Source organism: Sus scrofa, chromosome 17 (assembly GCF_054392235.1).
Source record: "Sus scrofa isolate SSC_HxYL_T2T_F1_AM1 chromosome 17, Sscrofa_HxYL_maternal_Yorkshire_Landrace_v2.0, whole genome shotgun sequence".
Classification (NCBI taxonomy): Eukaryota; Metazoa; Chordata; class Mammalia; order Artiodactyla; family Suidae; genus Sus; species Sus scrofa.
In genome coordinates, this window is record NC_139399.1 from 35,831,512 (window position 1) to 35,851,075 (window position 19,564).

Here is a 19,564-nt window from a genome sequence, read left to right on the forward strand (position 1 = left end):
ACAAGTCCTAGAGAAGTTTAGATTATCTAAGCTGTCAAAAAAGAAAAAAAAAAACAAAAACCTTAATATTCTTAAAATAACTGAAGAAAATGAATCAGTGGTTAACTTTCTCATAAAGAAAATACCAGACCTAGATAGTTTTACCATCAAGGTCTACTAAATCCACAAGAATATTAACTCCAATTTTACAAAAACTCTTGCTGAGTAAACAGAATGAAACAATTCTTTGCTCGTTTTGTGAGACGATCTAACTTTGTAAATAAGCCCGAGCAGAACAGGATGGGAAAGGAAAATCACAGGCCATGAATACACATGCAACTTTCCTGGTCAAAATGACAGTCACATCAGACCCGGTGCTGTATAAATCTAGTTGGGTTTATTTCCAAATGTAAAGTTACTTTAATGTCAGCAAACTGATCATGAATTTATAGCTCTGGTAATGGTAGACTGAAAAATCTGGACTAAACCATCCCTTGAAGATAAGTGAAGAAATTAGAGAAGATACCAAAGGAAAAAAAACTTTGCAGATCATCTAAAGAGAGCTAATAAGACAATGCTGAGTGATGGCTGCTCTCCTGGAACCAGTCTGGAGGGAGCAGGTCAAGAGCAAGAGGTGGAGCTGGGCTTCTGGTGACCTTTCGGGGATGGAGGCTGGGGACCAGAAACTGGCATCCCCTTCCCCAGTGCTCCCACTTCTGAGCTTCACTTTGGGAGGAGAGCAGAGACTCATCACTATGGAGGTGGCCCAGAAAACCTCTTCTCTTGGTCACAGCCAGCCAGCAACCTCAGAAGCTGGCAGAAGCGACCAAAATGTTTCCAGACATTGCTGAATGTCTCTAGGGTACAAAATCACTTCCCATTGAGACCCACTAGCCTATATATACATCCTTTTTATAAGCTGTGGTTTATTCTTCCATTTTCATCCTCATTAAAAGTAGCAGGGAGTATACACATGTATTTACACTCTTGCTTTTTCTTACAGAAAAGGTAGCACATGACATATAATCTCCTGCATCTTACTCTTTTCACTTAATAACGGCATCTTTAAAAAAATAATAAAGCATTTTCCCCAGACAATTCTTACCATATTAGTGTAAAAGCAGTGTGAAAGAACGATTTTTTTTTAAGTGATCACACATAAACGTGCTATCTTCAAAATCTAAAACGGTTTACCTTGAATCAACATTTACCTTGCATGCTCATTTGGCTCCTCGGTGGCATTCTTCAGTAAAATACTTATGAGGTAATGCTAAAAACAAAAAATTAAGTAAAATAAAAACTCTGCTTAATAGTTGGTTTCCCACATGCTCTGTCCCTGATCCAGGCAGTCAAGGGGCCCCTGAGGACAGGGTGGGGTGGGGGGAAGTGGGAGGGGCTATGGAGAGAGACTCCCATCAGGGGCAGCCTGGGGAAGGACACACAGGCCAGGGAAGCAGCACGGTGGTCTCAGCCAGGGGCTCCCTGAGTAACTGAGTCCGGAAAAGTGCGTTTCCAGATATACAGAGCAAAGGAGACTTCTGGATAGGAAAATTGGTTTTCTTCCACGCTAATTGGATTATACATTGTACACTGAACTTCATGCTGCAACTGTGTACTCTAGACAGATAAATGGATTGATCTGAAATACATTTTTGTTTGTCCCAAAGTCAGCAGAGGAGAGAAAGCTTAATTTTATTCTCCAAGGAGTAATCTGGAACTTCAGATATTAGTAGCATTTAATCAGGCCAGCAACGGGGTTGAAGGTTTTGCTTATTTCAATTACTTCTTACCAATTCATCTGACGTACTAATCCAGTATAATTAACAAAATTACTACAAAGAATGATTCATTATAATTATGAGCCGCAAGCAGGAGAAACAGATCTAATAAAAAACACCTGAGGAACCTAACAGTTGGTTGTAACCGCAACCTGCTCTCAGCGCAGTTCATTTCATCCCCCAAACCAACCTTCTAAAAACATAACTGCTGATGCATTTAAGGGACAGAGCAAAACTTCCAGGACAAGAAGCACAGCGATGGAAGGAAGACCCGCAGAGCTAGAATTATAAAATGCTAATTCTGGGACCTGGTCAACGAGTCACGTACCTTGACATCATCAGTTCCTGTGACGACTTCGGTGACATCCGGCAGTGACTGCAGCAGAGGGACCTCGCGGTAGGTATTCGGAAAGCAGACCAGAGACCCCAGAATGGTGAGGGCTTCTGAACGAGGGGCCTATACACAAAGAGGGGAAGTACAATACACATTTTTCTTTTTGTTAGAAAAGGATCAGATGTTTTACTTCTTTATCATTGAGATAAAGATCACATGGGGATCACATGGGGCAATCACATGGGGAGGGGGGAGTCACTGCATGTTCACTATTTTATTCCATTTTTTAAAATTTATTTTTATTTATTTTATTTTTGGTCTTTTGTCTTTTCCAGGTCCGCACTCTCGGCATATGGAGGTTCCCAGGCTAGGGGTCTAATCGGAGCCATAGCTGCTGGCCACAGCCACAGCCACAGCCACGCCAGTTCCGAGCCGAGTCTGCAACCTACACCACAGCTCACAGGAACGCTGGATCCTTAACCCACTGAGCAGTTGAGGATCGAACCCGCAACCTCATGGTTCCTAGTCGGATTCATTTCCACTGTGCCATGACGGGAACTCCATATTTCATTTTTTAAATACAAAGACTGGCAACTACTACAGCAAAATGTTCAAATCTGCCAAAGTTGGCTGGTAGGCCCACAGCTTCTCATTTATCTGACCTCTCTTTAAAAAATGGTTTGTTGTGGGTTGTTTTTGAGGGTTTTTTTTTTTTTTCTGTCTTTTTTTAAATTTTAGGGCCGCACCCTCGGCATATGGAAGTGCCCAGGCTAGGGGTCTAATCAGAGCTTCAGCTGGCAGCCTACACCATAGTCATAGCAACACAGGATCCCAACCTCGTCTGCGACCTACACCACAGCTCATGGCCATGCCGGATCCTTAACCCACTAAGCGAGGCCAGGGATGGAACCCGCATCATCATGAATAGTAGTCAGGTTCATTACCCCGGAGCCTCAATGGGAACTCCCCTTTAAAATATGTTTTAAAAGGGTTCTTTAATTAAAGCTCATCTAACTGAAAGATAAATGTCCACAGAGAATGAACACTATGCATAATAGTGTCACTACAAAGGGTGCCAGCATTTTTACAGACAACTCTCAGGGCAAGTAAGGAAACTTTCAATAAAGTATGATTTCCCTTCCTACATCTTGTTTTTAAATTTTTTTTTCAACGTTTGTCAACTTTTCAAATGTTTTTTCAATGTTGACTTGAATGGCTAAAAATATGAAGTTTCTCTGAGAATGACTACGAAGAAACCTTTTTCAGAAATAAGTATGAAAAGCTGTCACAGTCTTTACAAAAGAAGTTGAACAAGTTGACATTTTCATTCTTCTTTCCTTTTCCTCACTCATTCTTGCCTTTTGCTCCTGTCTCTCGTCCTTGTCCTTTGCTTTTTAATTTATCCTTATAAGAAGCAAAGAGTGCTTGAAAATAACCAGCATGAAGTACCAGCTATACAAAGTATTAAAAAAGAATTTAATTTAAAACCCAGGGTTGAAGTTTGAATTTACCTTGCACTAAGCAAGCAGTAAGTAGAAGGAAAAAGTAGCAATGCTGTCAAGCAACATTTAGACAACCACACAGTCGCATGGGTTTTAGTATAAGTCCTTGGCATACAGTAAAGCTCATTCTATCTACACAGCATGTGCAGATGGAAAAAATGGGTCTGAACAGGTAACGGTTGTACAAAACACAACTGTAAGAGGCCTCTAAATTTAAACCTGTAGGAGTTCTCTCAAAAGGCATTAATATTTTGCCCTAATAATGATATGTTAGATTTTAAATAAATTCTTTCAGTAGCCCTGAATGCACATGTAGTCCACTGGCTTCTAATTTTTTTTTTGGGGGGGGGGTCTTTTTAGGGCTGCACCTGCGACATGTGGAGGAGGTTCCCAGGCTAGGGGTCAAACTGGAGCTGTAGCTGCCAGGCTACACCACAGCCACAGCAACGCCAGATCCAAGTTGCATCTGCAACCTCCCCCATAGCTCACAGCAACGCCAGATTCTTAACCCACTGAGCAAGGCCAGGGATTGAACCTATGTCCTCATGGATACTAGTCAGGATCGTTAACTGCTAAGCCATGACGGGAACTCCAGGCTTCTAATGTTTTTGTACAGAAATTTTGCCAGAATTTTATGCCATATTAATAAGAACATATATATTAACTTTTCTGGTTAAAATTTCATTCTAATATTTTAAGAAAATATTTTCTATTGGACTTATAGTGACTAAGACTAAATAATAGAGAAAAACCTTACTGACAATGTACAGGTAAAATTCTCTCTTCTCCACCACATCTATGCCTGTGCTTCCACTGACTGAAAATGCTAATAAAATCTAGCAGATCAGCCCTGGCTCTGACCGTGTAAATGCGCTGAGGTCTTCGTGGGGATATGATTTCTCACACTCTGGCCTTTTGATGAAACGCCTTCCCACCAGCACTGTGTCATCTCAGCCTACAATCTCACACATCAGCTGCCGGGGCCTCTACCCGAGAGCCTGGTTTCACGTTGCACTAATGAGTCCACACCTGTTAGGAGTGGAGAAATCTGAACCTCTCAGCCCTGCGAAGCCTCCCGGGAGTCGGGGTGTCGAGCGTCGCCACACTCACCGCCAGCATGTCTGCGCTGAGGACCCTGGCGGCGGCCGTGATGAAGTCCCCCATCAGCATGGAGAAGCCGGGCAAACCCAGGGAGAAGAAGCGGGGCGGACAGTGCCTTACGATGGTGTTTAAGATGTCCTGCAAGGGAGGGGAGAAAACGCAACTGGAGCTTCCCAGAACAAAGTCCCAAAGTCATCAGCCCATCCGTCCCTGCGACTGTGTGAGATCAGTGAAGAAAGCACATAGCACGAAGGTTTTCCAGGGAGAGGGGGACCAGGAGAGGAGTTAGTCCCAGGGCTGTCGTGCTCATTTCACAGCTGAGAGGATGGGGACGCTAGACTGTGGGGCGACTCGTCCAAGATCTCCATCATGACGCTGGGACCACACGGCTCTTCCGTGTTCCCTGCACAGGTGTGCTCCCTGGACAGGGTACGGGGTGCTGAGACAGAGATGAATGAAACCTTCAAACACCTATCACTTCCCTTCAATTCTCAAACATCGAAGCCCACTGTTACATTAGAAATGGCAAAATAGTCAAAGAGACGACAACTTTCACCCACAGGGCGTGTGAGGCACCGGGTCACGCTGTGACGGGTCACACTCCAAGGGCAGGTGGTCAGTGGGGTTCTGGATAGACTGGGTCTCGAGGTACAAGCCTGGTGCAGAGGTCACTCTGTGCACAGGGGGCAGCGTGTAGACCATCCCAGCCCAGGACGCCCAGCCTACCTGGGTCTGGAGGGGCCCCCACCCACCAGCTCTATCCTGACAGCACCGCCCCATTCCAGCCCGCAGCAGACCAGGCTCCCCTCCTGGCCGGCGTTCACGCCATCTACGGCCAGGCCACATCCCTGAAGCCATCTGTGCCCGTGCTTCTGTGCAAAGGGGATTAGGAAGAAAACCACAAACTGCTTTTCTGCAGCTCTAGGCCAAGCACATTAACCAAATGTACTGAAGTACTAAGGTTATGGGACTGTATTTAAATAACCTATATAGCTGGTCTCAAAATACAAATAAGGAGCAAAGTATTTAAAAAAAAAAAAAAAAACCAACCCAAATTTCAGTGTGGCTATTTGAAAAATCCTTTACAATAATCCTGATTTAATATGATTAAATGAGAGCAGAAAAGTAGCAATGTGGTCACTTTTAACACATTAAGTCCTTTATAATAAAAATAACCTCACTTAACAACTTATAATCTTAAGAGATCTTTCCTGTGGTCACAAAACATTTTTCCTAAGACTTATTTTCTTCCTTACAGAGGAGACTCATTTAGTTTCTACAAATCCTGCTGTTTATGGTCTTAAAATAACAGTACACGGCTTACTCTATTAGAGACCATGTACGGTAAATTATTTAGCCAGCACTAATTTAAGGTTTTAGTATTTCGGCAGAGCTTTCCTCTATCAAAAAATAGAGAGAGATAAACAGATAGACAGATAAAAGGGAGGAAGGAAGGAGGAAAGGAAAGAAAAGCCCGAACCCCACTTCACCCGGGTTAATGTTTAAACCTGCTGTGATCACGTCCTTTGTACACTTGCGCGTCCACAGCAGCCAAGGCAAACATTCTGGGGGCTGAGCAGATGGACGCGGCAGTTTAGAAAGTGTGTGGTCAACTCACGCGCTAAGAGCGGGACAAAAGATCTACCTTTTTCATAATGAAACCTCTGATTAATGCCCTGGGCTCCTCACCGCACACCTGTAATTACTCACAGAGGTACGCTGGGCGCGGGGCCCCATCTCGGAATACCAGGCATCAAGCTCTGGGGCGGCAGATGGAAGCGCGCTTCTGTTGACATATGCTGCCAGGAAAGGATTCGTGCAAACCTGGCCCGCAAGGTAGCAGCACGCCACGCGTTTGAAGATTAATAGTGCAGACACCATGATGCTAACTCTGCTGTTTGTGTTAATTCCATCTGTTGGGAGGAGGAACTCAGCCTTGAACCCTGTCGATTTTTTAAATCTTTAGCACACAGTTCAATGGCATATTTTCACCACTGGAATTTAGAGTTTTAATGGTTTTTTTTTTTTTTTAAAGGGGTTTTCTGGGATCTGTTTATGGGAATTATGAACTAAATCCTTTAACAAGCTAAAGCCAGAATTTATACACAAAATCCATTTTTGCTTCAGAAGATTCATGTGCGTCAAGGCAATGAGCTGTAAAGGGGGCATTCAAAAAAATTACTAAGTTGCCACTGATGCTGAAGACAGCAGAAGTGCATGCAGCCCAGATAAAGTCACAGGGCTCTCCACCCCCTGGCCCTGGGCCAGTCTCTTCAACGGAACCTGTTTCTATGGGCGAGAAGATTGGAAAGAGAGGGCAAAATAACAGATGGCTTGCCTGGCCTGCCCCACCACCCACGGAAGGCGGCCCCCGGAGAAGCGGGTCGAACGGCCGCCAGTTAAAGCAGCTCTGGGCCGGGGTTAACGCGGGGGTTAAAGGGGAGAAGTACGGCCAGTCAGCCAAGTTAGAGCCATATGCTTGCTTATTTCGCTCAGCCACACTGGAATGGAACCACCCAAAGATGACAGCTTTGGGACAACATTTTGAGATCAGGAATAACAGTGGTCCTGGAAAGGAAGCAGCTGCGTCTTCCCAACAGAGGGACATCAAAGTGTCCTCGCACTTCTGGAAGGATCCTGTTTTCTCCTTCCTCCACACGGAGATCACGGCATGACCGGGACCTTCGGGAAAATGAAAATCGTGAGACTGAAACTTTGTCCACAGTCTCCAGGGCTTTATAGAGACCGGTCAGGATGGTGCTTCCCAAACACCAATCGTTCACGGGCGCCCTCATGCTTTTTATCCCATTCCAGTCCAAAGCGAACATTATTTGTCTGACTTTCAAAGTAACTCAACTTCTTTTCATGTAAGTGAGAGTATTCTGGAAAAACTCATATCCTGTGTCATAAATGGAAAACAACCCCTCGATCAGCAGTCATGGTACAAAGCACCAAAGTTTTACTGCACGCCACAGCTGGATGGTAAAAGAGTGGTCTGCATCCCGGGTGGGGAAAGGTCTGGGCCCGCTCCAGCCACCTGCCTGAGTCCCAGGGCTGGCAGAGCTGGACTGGCCACCGTGCCCAGGGTGCGATCCAATGCTACGCGGCGCTCCCTCCCTGTGACCACGGCAGGAGGTGCCTCCCTAAAGTCAGACTCTGGCCGAGATAAAGGAGCCCCAGGCCTCGTGTACATGATGGAGGACAGAGCACGTCAGGCTTAGAGCTTCACGTTTCTCTTCCATAAAACGGGCTGATTCCCCCTAAGGGTGCATCTAATGGGAGAGATGTGAATACCTTTGTAAACTGAAAAGGGTCACAGAGGTAAACAGAGAAAAAGCAAAAGGGAAGCACTAGGAAGGATTTTTACTTTCAAGAATTTACTTATAGAATTCAGCGCACTACTATTTTGCTGAGACTCAGAAAGCACTTTCTAAAACATTTCAAAGGTGGTCCCAAAGCCTCTTAGATTACATCATTCCAGAAGTGAAAAAAACCTAAAAATTAACATTCTCACCATCCTTGGCAAAGCATACAGCAATGAGCTGTAGTGAATACACTTATAAGGCAAATAATAAAGACAGGAAAATGCTCTTTTTTCAATTTTCCAGAGTCCATTCTTCTAAGAAGTTCTCGTATTTACCGCAATCAAGTGAGTCAGGTAGCAAAAATTAGCTTTTTTTCCATATCCTAACAGCCTGAAAACAATAAGCCAAACAATAAGCTCAATGAAAAACGGACTCAAAAATAGGAATTAACTGTATTCTTGAAAACTGACTGGTATGAAACTCTTTTACATGCTTTTATTCCAAGGAAATAAAATTCAATCTGCAAGATGCTGTAATCCAGGGAACAAACCACCAAACTCATATTTCCCTCTCATTTTTGGTTAAATGTCCACATGCACGCTGCACACTGAGTGTGAAAACTAGCTTGTAAGATGCTATAACTGTGAATTTGCAGCTTATCCAAAGATTCAGGTTTATGAGAAAGTAACTGGTGGGAACATCTGTCTCTTATCACTGATCTTACAAAAAAATCAGGTAATTCAAATAGAGGCGGGTTGTTTCCTCTCCTCCAAAGCACAGTTCTATAAACACAAACCGCTTTCAGCCTAGTAAATGAATCGCTTTAATTGAATGCTATGTACACAGTAACTGGAAAAACCATAAGTGATAAGAAAAACATATGGTGATGGCAACAGGAATTGGTTTATTCATTTTGCATAGTGTTGTTTCTTTAGTTCTCTTCTAATTGACCTTTAGAACGATAAATGTGTAAAATAATTTTGTTTATTATGGCTCCAAACCTTCCAACAATTACGCAAAATGAAAATTTAAAAGGAAGGATTCATTCTGGAAGCATTTCCATTGTTTACATAATTGCACAGCTATAATTTAGTGCTCATGTTGTTATGGAAAATAAAAAAAGGGGCCATTACAGGCCATTTCGATTCAAAATATTGCACAGTGGTGTTAAAAATGGGGGAACGTGTTCACTTTAACGCAGTTTAAAATGGATTAACCCTGTAAACAAAAATGTTTCAATATAATATTCTATGGAATACAAATGTTCAAGAAGTAGCCATCCTTCAAACGGAATTAGAAATGTTGCAACTGTACTTTCACACCAATTACATATATATTATTCACTTAATATTTGCTCAGGGCCCAGCAGATGATGGAGGTAACACAATAGCCGGCCATCTGTCTTCCTGCTTCCATAGCAGACTCACGCCTGCTCCTCGGAGCAAACAGATCCGGTTATTCCACCTAAAGTCACTCAGACCCTCCAGGAGGCCAGAGGGAATTGCTCAGAAATAAAACCCATGTATGCAAAGTCCCTGGGCTCCTCCTTTCATGGTTCATTTTAAGAAAATGAAAATGCTAGCATGAATGACTTCACTGCTATTTTTCCAAAGAAGATACCTATCTTTTATCTGGAAAATTCTCCCTGAGGTTCTTTTGTTTGGTGAGATGGGGAATGTTGGGAATTGGTTACTCCGTTAATCTGGTGAAAAGAAAGATCCCGTTCATCCCGCACCCAAGTAGCATTACTAACAATCAAAAGATGTGACTGCAGAGGGATGCTTTTAACACGGCACCTGGCGATGCTTTAAGCTTTAACAATTAACCAGGCAGGCACCACCCTGCAGTACCTCGAGGACACACTGGTAAGTATTAATTATCACCTTATGGGCCAGGCTCAGAAATGCTGAGCAACAAAAAAGTCTTCGTTACCAGACACACAACTCTGAAGAGCCCTCCAAGTCCAAGGCCTGGTACTCTCCCTTCCGCTGGCGGGTTGCTGCCCCTTCAGCTCTGCACACAGGCCTCCTCTGGCCACGGCAAGCTGTGACCTGGCCTCTACATGCTCTTCATTGGTTCAAGAAGGAGTTTTTGTGGACAAAAAGAAAGGATTTACGATTCTGGCCTTTAAGAAAAGCGTAACAGGTCACATCACAAGCAATGCATTTTCAGAAAAGTCACTGGACATAAAAACAGAGCAGGACAAAGCTAAAAATGACTTTCAAGATCTGGGCCAAGGAATATGTGTGATACAGCCTCTGTGCAAGGTGCGGTGTAATCTGTTTGCAGAAAAGGCAGAGATTTTTAGAAATGCTGGACTAATGTTACTTCTCCGGGGGTAACTACGTTACCAAGGCCAGGAGAAATATGACAGTACAGAGTAATTGGGTTCTGCAGCTGGAGAAACAAAATCACCTGTACGTTTCACCATGAAAAATGCTCCCAAGGAGACACGGGGTTTCTCTGACAGCAGGGAGGAAAGAGGAAGGGGTGACAAACAAAAACTTGTGCCAGTTACAGGAGCTGTTCTGACCAAGAACAAGCAGGCAGATGGCAGAGAAAGTCACTGTAACCCTCCAGCCCTAAAGGAGAGCCTCAAATTATTTTTTATAATTGTCTGACCATTAATCCCTCATCTTTGAGGAAGAATTCTGCTCGACTTAACCGGCTGACGACGTCAGGAGGAGGGGGAGGCTGACTGCTTAACAGATTTTAAGAAACACTACGAATTTTATTTGATATGCCACCAGGCTGTCTTAACTGCTTCTTTTTCTTTTTTGTTGTTTGAGAAGGCTTTAAATATTTAGGCATAATAAAATTCATGCTTTCAAGTGTACAACTCAGTAGCTTTTAGTATATTCATAGAACGGTGCACTGTTACCACTATCTAATTTGAGAACATTTTCGTTACCCCCAAATGAAACCCTCTCCCCATCAGCAGTCCTCCCCTGACCCCCTCCCACCAGGCAACCACTACTGACTTGCTGTCTCTATGGATACACCTGTCCTGGACATTTCAGAACATGGAATCATATAATATGTAGTGTTTTTATGGCTGCACCTGAAGCATATGGAGGGTCCCAGGATAGGGGTCCAATCAGAGCTACAGCTGCCTGCCTACACCACAGTCACAGCCACGCAGGATCCGAGCTACATCTGCAACCTACACCATAGTTCGTGGCAACACCAGATCCTTAACCCACCGAGCGAGGCCAGGGATGGAACTGGCATCCTCACGGATACTAGTCAGAGTCATTTCCGCTGTGCCCCAACAGGAACTCCCAAGATGTGTGTGGTGTGGTGTTTTTTACTCTGGCTTCCTTCATTTAGCATGTGTTTAAGGGCCATCCATGCAGCAGCATGCAGCAATACGTTTTTCCTTTTAATAACCAGATAATCTTTCATTGTATCGACAGGCCGCATTTGGTTTATCTTTTCCTCAGTTGATGGACATCTGGGTTGTTTCCACCTTTTGCTGATGGTGAAGAGTCCTACTATGAAAAGCTGTGAACAAGTTTTCGTTTGAATACTTTTTAATTCTTTTGGGCATGTACCTAGGAGTGGAATTGCTGGTTCACACGATAATTTCATGCTGAACTTCCAAGGAACTGCCAAACGCTCTTCCACAGCCGTTTCCCCACTTTATGTTCTCATAGTAACATAGGAGGGTTCCGATTTCTCCACCGCCTCCTCAACATGTGTTACTTTCCATGGTTTGTTTTGTTAAACATTATTATTCCAGCCATCCTAGTGTGAAGTGGTATCTCGCTGTGGCATTTCCCTGGTAACTAATGATGTTGAAAACTTCATGTGCTTATTTGGCCGTTATTATATCTTCTTTGGAGAAATGCTTAAGTCCTTTACCCATTTTTAAACTGGGCTGTCATTTTGTTGTTGAGCTCTAAGACCTCTTTATATGTTCTTATCAGATAGATGATTTGCAAATACTTCCTATCATTCTGTGGGTTGTCTTTTCACTTGCTTGATAGTGTCCTTTGATACACAAAAGACTTAAGATTTTGATGAAGTAAAACTTGACCCATCTTTTCCTTTGGTTGCTTCTTCTTTTGGTGTCAGACCTTCAAACCCCCCTGCAAAACCCAAGGTCACAACAATTTTCTCCTGTAAGTTCTATACTCTTTGCTCACACACTGGGGTCTTCCATCCACCTTGAGTTAATTTTTATACACGGCATGACGATGGATCCACCCTCATTCTTCTGCATGTAGACACCCAGCAGTCCTAGCACCACTTGCTAAGAAGACTCTTTTTCCCCCAGTGAAATGTCCTGGCACGTCTATCAAAAATCATTTGACCACAGATATATGTTTATTTCTCAATTCTATTCCACTGAGCTATATGTCTAACCTTTTACCAATACCACATTGTTTTGATTACTGTACTCGTGCAGTAAGTTTTGAAATTGGGATGTGTGAGTTCTCTAATTTTGTTCCTCCTTTTCAAGATTGTTTTGGCTATTCAAGGTCCCTTGCAATTGCATATGAATTTTAATAGAAGCATTTCTGTTTTTGCAAAAAAGGCCCCCGGGATTTTGATAGGTATTGTGCTGAAATTTGTAGCTCAACTTAGGGAGTTAGTGCCATCTTAGCAATATTTATTCCAACCCAGGAATGTGGAATATTTTCCCATTCATCTAGGTCTTCTTTAATTTCTTACAGAAACATTTTGTAGTTTTCAGTGTATACTTCTCATACTCCTTTGGTTAAATTCATTCCTAAACATTTTTTCCTTTTTGATGCTACTATAAATGGAAGTTATTTTCCTAATCTCTTCTTCAAATTGTCTGTTCTGATGTACAGAAATAGTTTGGGGGTTTGTATATATCCTTTGCTGAATTCATTTATTCGTTCTAATAGGGGTTTGTGTGTGTGTTTTCTATACACAAGATCATGTCATCTGTGAATACAAACAGCTTTCCTTTTTCTTTCTAGTCTGGGTGTCACTTGTGCGGCTTTCTTACCCAATTGACTTGGCTGCACTGCAGTACGCCGTTTAACAGAAGCGGTAAGAACAGACATCCTTGTGTTTGCTTCTGATCTTAGGGAGAATGTAGGAGTTTCAAGTAAAAAACTTCATTGTTTCTTCGGTGGGAAGAAAGCCAGAGCCCCCCCTGTGGCCCCCAAACCCAGAGCAACCTTTGCTCAAAATCTTTTTGGAGATCAGCAAGTGAGCTGGTGCAAGGATGCCCAGGGCACTCAGAGGTCAGCAGCTCTGACAAGGCCCTGGATCTTGCCCTCAGCCCCGAGTCAGCCATGGGAATGGCAGGAAAGCCCCCTTGGCCTTGACCAGCACAGCCCCTGCCTGCAGCACATGGACCACAGGGCTGCTCACGTTGTGCTCCCTATAACAGCTTTTCACAGCTCCTGGGGGAGGGGACAGGGAGGCGGCAGGCCCACCAGGAAATTCTGGGATGTTTATGATCCATAAGCTGAGGGACGTGGCTGGAGGGTGGTGGAGAGCAGTGACCTGCCAGCTGCACCAATCACGCCCTGAGATGCCTCGGCCGCCTGCGTAATGACTGTTTTAGTCGTGACCCTGATAAGCCTCAAATCCACAACATTACAGCTTGCACAACAGGCTGCTTAATGAGGGCAATGCAGATGCCGCAGAGCGGTGATTAGCCCCTCACAACGAGACGTTAGCAGACGAGGGCTTCAAGGGCATGCTGCTGGGACGCAGCGGTTGGGGACGTGGAAGTCGCAGACTCCCACGTGCAGAAGGCACTCTCAGGTCACTGGGTGCTGATGCCACAACCTCACCTGGCGGCCAGAGCTGAGGGCTAGGTCTGTGCGCCTTGGGAGTTTACAGGGGCTGGGGGCTGGGGTGGGAGGGTACAAAGAGCTGCCTTTTCTGAGGCAACCAGCTGCCCATTTCAGAGGCCAAACTGGCTCAGGTCTCTCCACTCTCCACCACAGTTTTTACAATGCTGTGCAGCAGAAGCAAAAGCATGGAGTCACTGCCATTGCCAAAGACAGGATGGTTAGAAATGCACGTATGGTGCATAATCCCGCAAGTACCCACAGGATCACTGAGGTGGGACTTAGCCCAGAGTCTGAAATATGCAGTTACCATTAACACCAGTACAAAGACATGGGCGGCCATACTGTTCCCAGGTTCACCGTTCACCCTGTCTCAGGAACACATCAGCTAGACAAGCTATATTCCTCTCAGGGTAATAAAAGAAAATTCTTGCATGAAACCACAGGCTTATTAGCACATCCAGGCGCTGCCTTGAGGCTGCAAGAAGGTGCGACCAACACCCCCCACATGGTGCCAAGTAGAGCAGTCACCTGCCCCTCATGATAGAATTTAGGTTAGGGTCCTACAACCACCTCTGCTACCATAGAACGAAGTCAGAAATTCAGGAGGGAAAACACATCTCTACTCAATTTGCACAGCAGGGTATTTACTTTGTTCCTTTGCAACTGTAAAAACTCAGAGAAGAAAAATCTAAGAGGTCATCATTCAATCTTCTCATTTTATTTTTTATTTTTAAAAGTTACTCTTTGTCTGTTTTCTTTTAGGGCTGCACTCGCGGCATATGGAGGTTCCCAGGCTAGGGGTCCAATGGGAGCTGAAGCCACTGGCCTACGCCAGAGCCACAGCAAAGTGGCCTCCGAGCCACGTAGGCAACCTACACCACAGCTCACGGCAAAGCCGGATCCTTAACCCACTGAGCAAGGCCAAGGAGTGAACCTATGTCCTCATGGATTGCTAACTGCTGAGCCATGTCGGGAATTCCTGATCTTCCCATTTTACAGACATGAAACAGGAGGTCAATCAAGGCCAGAAAGCACCCAAGGTTTGAACACAAACCCAAGCATGCTCTTCCTCTTTATAAAAAGAGAAAACGTGAGCTCGGGGTCAATGACAAACCCCTGGACAGCCACGAGCAGTGAGCCTTGTGCACAGAGCATAGCACCATTTTGAGGACATTTCTTCGCTCTCAAGTACTGATTTTTCTTTCCTCTCATGCACCTTGCCCAATAATCATTTTAAAATGCAAACATAGGCAGTTCCTGTGGTGGTGCAGTGGAAACAAATCCGACTAGGAACCATGAGGTTGCTGGTTGGATCCCTGGCCTCGCTCAGTGGGTTAAGGATCTGGTGTTGCTGTGAGCTGTGGTGTAGGCCGGCAGCTGTAGCTCTGATTTGACCCCTAGCCTGGGAACCTACATATGCCATGGGTGCAGCCTTAAAAAGCAAAGTGACATCAACAAATAACTGTTGTGGCTTAAAAATGTGCTTCTGGGAGTTCCCGTCGTGGCGCAGTGGTTAACGAATCCGACTAGGAACCATGAGGTTGCGAGTTCGGTCCCTGCCCTTGCTCAGTGGGTTAAGGATCCGGCGTTGCCATGAGCTGTGGTGTAGGTTGCAGACGTGGCTCGGATCCCGCGTTGCTGTGGCTCTGGTGTAGGCTGGCAGCTACAGCTCCGATTAGACCCCTAGCCTGGGAACGTCCATATGCCACAGGAGTGGCCCAAAGAAATAGCAAAGAGACAAAAAAAAAAAAAAAAAAAAAAAAATGTGCTTCTGAAATACGTACAAATCCACACAGCCCTGACTCACAGGGAAGTGCAGTCACAGGAGGGCATAGGTGAGACCCTCAAAATAAGAACAGGCCTCCACAAGTACTCCTCTTCGTATCTGTGCTAAGTACGAAGAAGTGTGCTGGTGTGGTGATGAAGTTCCTGGGCCAGGGATCGAAACTGCTTGAAACAAACGGTGTGTGCGTGCGTGCAGGTGCGGGTGTGGAGAGGTGGTGGTGGGAAATAGTCTATGGAAAAAAACAAGAAGAGACTCCCCAGGATGGCAATAAGAAATCAAGATTCCTATTTTTCCTTCAGAATGAACTCTAGGGGGCCTACGACGTGTGCGGCTTCTGTGTTCATCTTCCTGTGGCTTCCACTTTGCTTACAAGACTTAGGGCTGCTGACTCTGTAAAAGACCAGTGTCCAGCGTGCTCAACGACCTGCCTCTTCACCTGCTGCGATCAGCCGCCGGGCCCTCAGGCCCGCAGGGTGCTGCTGAGTTCTGCTGGCTGTCCCCTAGCCAGGATCCAGGGACGGCTAAAAGGAAAAGCTATTTCTGCTGGAGCCTCCCATGTCTCCTGGTGTGTTCACCCCAGAAAATAAACAAACTTTGGAATATAATTACTATTCATTCTTTAGATCCTAGGATAACACAAAATTTATGGTCTCTCCTTTGTTTCCTTAAGGAAAATTATTCCACCTGCGCATAGGGGCAAAGCTGAAGCTTTTAGCATTTTTACGTTCTGTCAAAAAAAAAAAAAAAAAGAGGGCATCCCGATGGTCATTCAATTCCAGGGGCCTACAGGCCATCCCACCCAGGTGGGACAGAGGACAAAGAGCAGTCCAAATTGGCATTGTTTTAAGTTTCTGCTTAGACAACAGAATTACAACTACTACTTCTTCCCTTTTTTTAATTTTTCTTTCGGCCGTGTCCGTGGTATGCTGAAGTTCCTGGGCCAGGGATCAAACCCGTGCCACTGCAGTAACCTGAGCCACAGCAGAGAGAATGCTGGATCCTTAACCTACTGAGCCACCAGGGAGCTGCCGCCTTTTTTGTAATTTAATTTGTGTTTGGACAAAGAGCTCCCAAGAAGAGCTGAAAATTGAGAGAAACATCCGAAAAGGAGCCAGCTCTGACCTCCTGATTCTGAAGAAACCTCAGGCCAGAACCACCGACAAAGTAGTGGGATTGACAACCCTGAGACTTGGCCCTGCCACCCACCCTGTGATGGGGAGCCCCCTCTGGAGGAAGGAAGGAGGTGGGGGGATCAGACCACCCAGGGTAATTAATTGACATCTCAAGAATCCACACCCAACTCTTCAAATTCAAGGAATATCTGATTAACATTCTGGTTTTCACTTTATTTCATTTTATTTTTGTCTTTTTAACTTTTCGAGGGCTGCATTAGCGGCACATGGAGGTTCCCAGGCTAGGGGTTGAATCGGGAGCTGTAGCCGTCGGCTTATGCCAGAGCCACAGCAATACCACACCAGAACCACATCTGCAACTTACACCACAGCTCACGGCAATGCCGGATCCTTAACCCACTGAGCAAGGCCAGGGATTAAACCCTGGTTCCTAGTTGGATTCGTTAACCACTGAGCCACGACGGGAACTCCAACATTCTGATTTTTAATTTACAAATGATGAAATTCATTTTAGGACCTTAAAAAAATGCTTTTTTTCTTGAAATGAAGTTGCCTTCAGGTAGATGTTGGAGGGAATGAGGAAGGAGGAAAAGGAAGGATTTGGAGATAAGACTCCTAAAAGATAGCGCTGCTGTGCTGTCTGACCTTGAGCAGGTAGCTGTCTCCTGAGCAAGCAATTCCACTGTCCATAAAAGGGGAACAAACGGTGCTCTGACAAAGGGCGACAGAGACCGACAGGAAAGCACTCTGCAAATTCTTAAGCCTCATCCGTCACTGCTGCTATTAAATTACAGAAGCATTTTAAATGATAATCTTATTAAAATATTAATTTGTGAAGAATTGAAAATTAAGACTTAAAATAGACCTGATTTAAAATTACTCATTAAAAAAAGAGTCTGCAATGAAAGCCAAGCTGTTCTGATGATTCTACACCATACCACCTAACAGTCAGTTGACAAACTGGTCAAGCGCAAACTGATCAAGCACTAACTGGGTTTGAAGGCACCACAGCAACCACGGTGAGGGGTCTGAGGGTGAATAACGCACCACCCCGGCCTCCCAGCAGTAACCTCCTCAGGGGCAGGGGACAGCCAGCACTCCAAGGGGCCCAGGGACCAGAAGAAATAGGTGACACCAGGGCAATGGGTCTTGACAAAAGCACCGCACTGCACTCATTCAATGCAAGACTCAAGTAAGAAAAAAAGGTAGTTACTTTATTTTAATGTCTTATTACTAGAAGGTTCTCTTTTGCTAACATGTCTGTAGCCCACAAATACCTACGAAAAGCTATTTTTCCATAGAAGAACAAAAGAAAACTGTTGTGCATTATTTCTTTAGAAAACAATGTTCTCTCTAAATGTGTTCCAGTAAACAGCGTTAATAGCTCAACAATCTGCAATTCCCACCCCACCACTTATTATTGTTAAGCATTAAGAAGAAATCAACAGACAAAAAGAGATTATTCCCCACAAGGAGAGCACTTTCTCACAGAAACAAAACTTGCCATTTAAAGTGCTTTTTTTGATGTGATGCCCTCAATTCCAAATCTTTTTTTTTTTTTTTTTTTTTTGTCTTTCGTCTTTTTAGGGCCTACACCACAACCACAGCCACACAGGATCTGAGCCCCGTCTACAACCTACACCACATTTCACGGCAACACCGGATCCTTAACCCACTGAGTGAGGCCAGGGATCGAACCCACAACCTCAAGGTTCCTAGTTGGATTCGTTGACCACTGCGCCACAATGGGAACTCCTCGATTCTGAATCTAACTGTTATGGATCATAAAACCCCGGCATGATTTAAAATCTGTTATGTTCTAAAATCACTCCTTTCCAAATGGGAGTTAAAAGTACCCGCTTCCCAAGTAACCATTTAGCACCTGAAATGCTAGAAGCCATCGCTCTCTCTCCATCTCTCATTTCTGCTCTGCCTAAAGAAAAATGGGCCTTTCCTGAAAATCCTCACTGAATCCTGAATCGGAAAAGATCCTGTAGGTCAAGAGCCATATTCCAACACCAGGTTATCCTTCTGCTGTCCCAGGGCCATGGAGACCTATATCTACCCACCCTTCCAAGGCCCCCAGGAGCTGTCAGGACCCCACTTCCAAGGATAAGAGCTTCAAGCCAGAAAACCCATGTGGTCACCAATGAAGGAAACAGTTATTTACATGCGAGGTCAGGGCTCAAGTTCAACAGTGGACATCCCCTTGCTCAGGCCACCCATGTGGCAGCCAGGGCCAGGTGGCCTTGGACAGATACCCCACTGCATGAGAGTCTTGCAAACCCCACCATTGGTCACCTGCCGCCTGTGAATAAGACACCAGGTCTGAAAATCCTCCAGGTGAGCCGGAGTCCGCATGAACGCCCAGCGTGCAAGTGAGATGGCCTGATCTCTTGCCATGTGGAGTGAGCATGATCTGTGCACGTGGGCCACCTCTTCATCACGAGGCCGTGCTCTGGACACCCTCCTCCTTGTCAGCTCCTCAGGTACCTGTGTGGGGGAGCAGGGCCACTCTTCTTCCCATCCCCCCACCCCCCCATCTCCCACCTGCCAGGCCTGGGCTGTGCACTGAAGCCCCTCCACTCACTCAGACTGGGCTCTGGACAAAATATATCTCAGGTATTTTTCATCTTGACTTTTTTTTTTTTTTTTTTTTTTTTGATTTTTAGGGCCACACTTGCAGCACATGGAAGTTCCCAGGCTAGGAGTCAAATCAGAGCTACAGCCACCAGCCTACACCACAGCCACAACAACACAGGATCTGAGCTGCGTCTGTAACCTACACCACAGCTCATGGCAACGCGGAAGCCTTAATCCACGGAGCAAGGCCAGGGATCGAACTGGCGTCCTCGTGGACACT

General features: G+C 45.0%; 1 protein-coding gene across 14 annotated transcripts in view; it reads right to left on the minus strand.

Annotated features, from left to right (window-relative positions):
• The window catches only part of RALGAPA2 (Ral GTPase activating protein catalytic subunit alpha 2), a 271,235-nt gene that overhangs the window by 119,565 nt on the left and 132,106 nt on the right, over positions 1 to 19,564 (minus strand). For 12 of the 14 annotated variants that reach the window (XR_014832899.1, XR_014832897.1, XR_014832895.1 and 9 more), the window contains 3 exons: positions 4,704 to 4,832; positions 2,086 to 2,214; positions 1,191 to 1,249 (listed from right to left, as the gene is read on the minus strand). Coding sequence is in view for 10 of the 14 variants with exons in the window: in XM_085004561.1 (XP_084860687.1) it covers positions 1,191 to 1,249; positions 2,086 to 2,214; positions 4,704 to 4,832 (317 nt within the window). In the remaining 4 variants the exon portion in view is untranslated. The remainder of the gene's footprint in view (positions 1 to 1,190; positions 1,250 to 2,085; positions 2,215 to 4,703; positions 4,833 to 19,564) is intronic. The other 2 variants (XM_021078032.2, XM_021078029.2) reach the window with 1 other exon arrangement.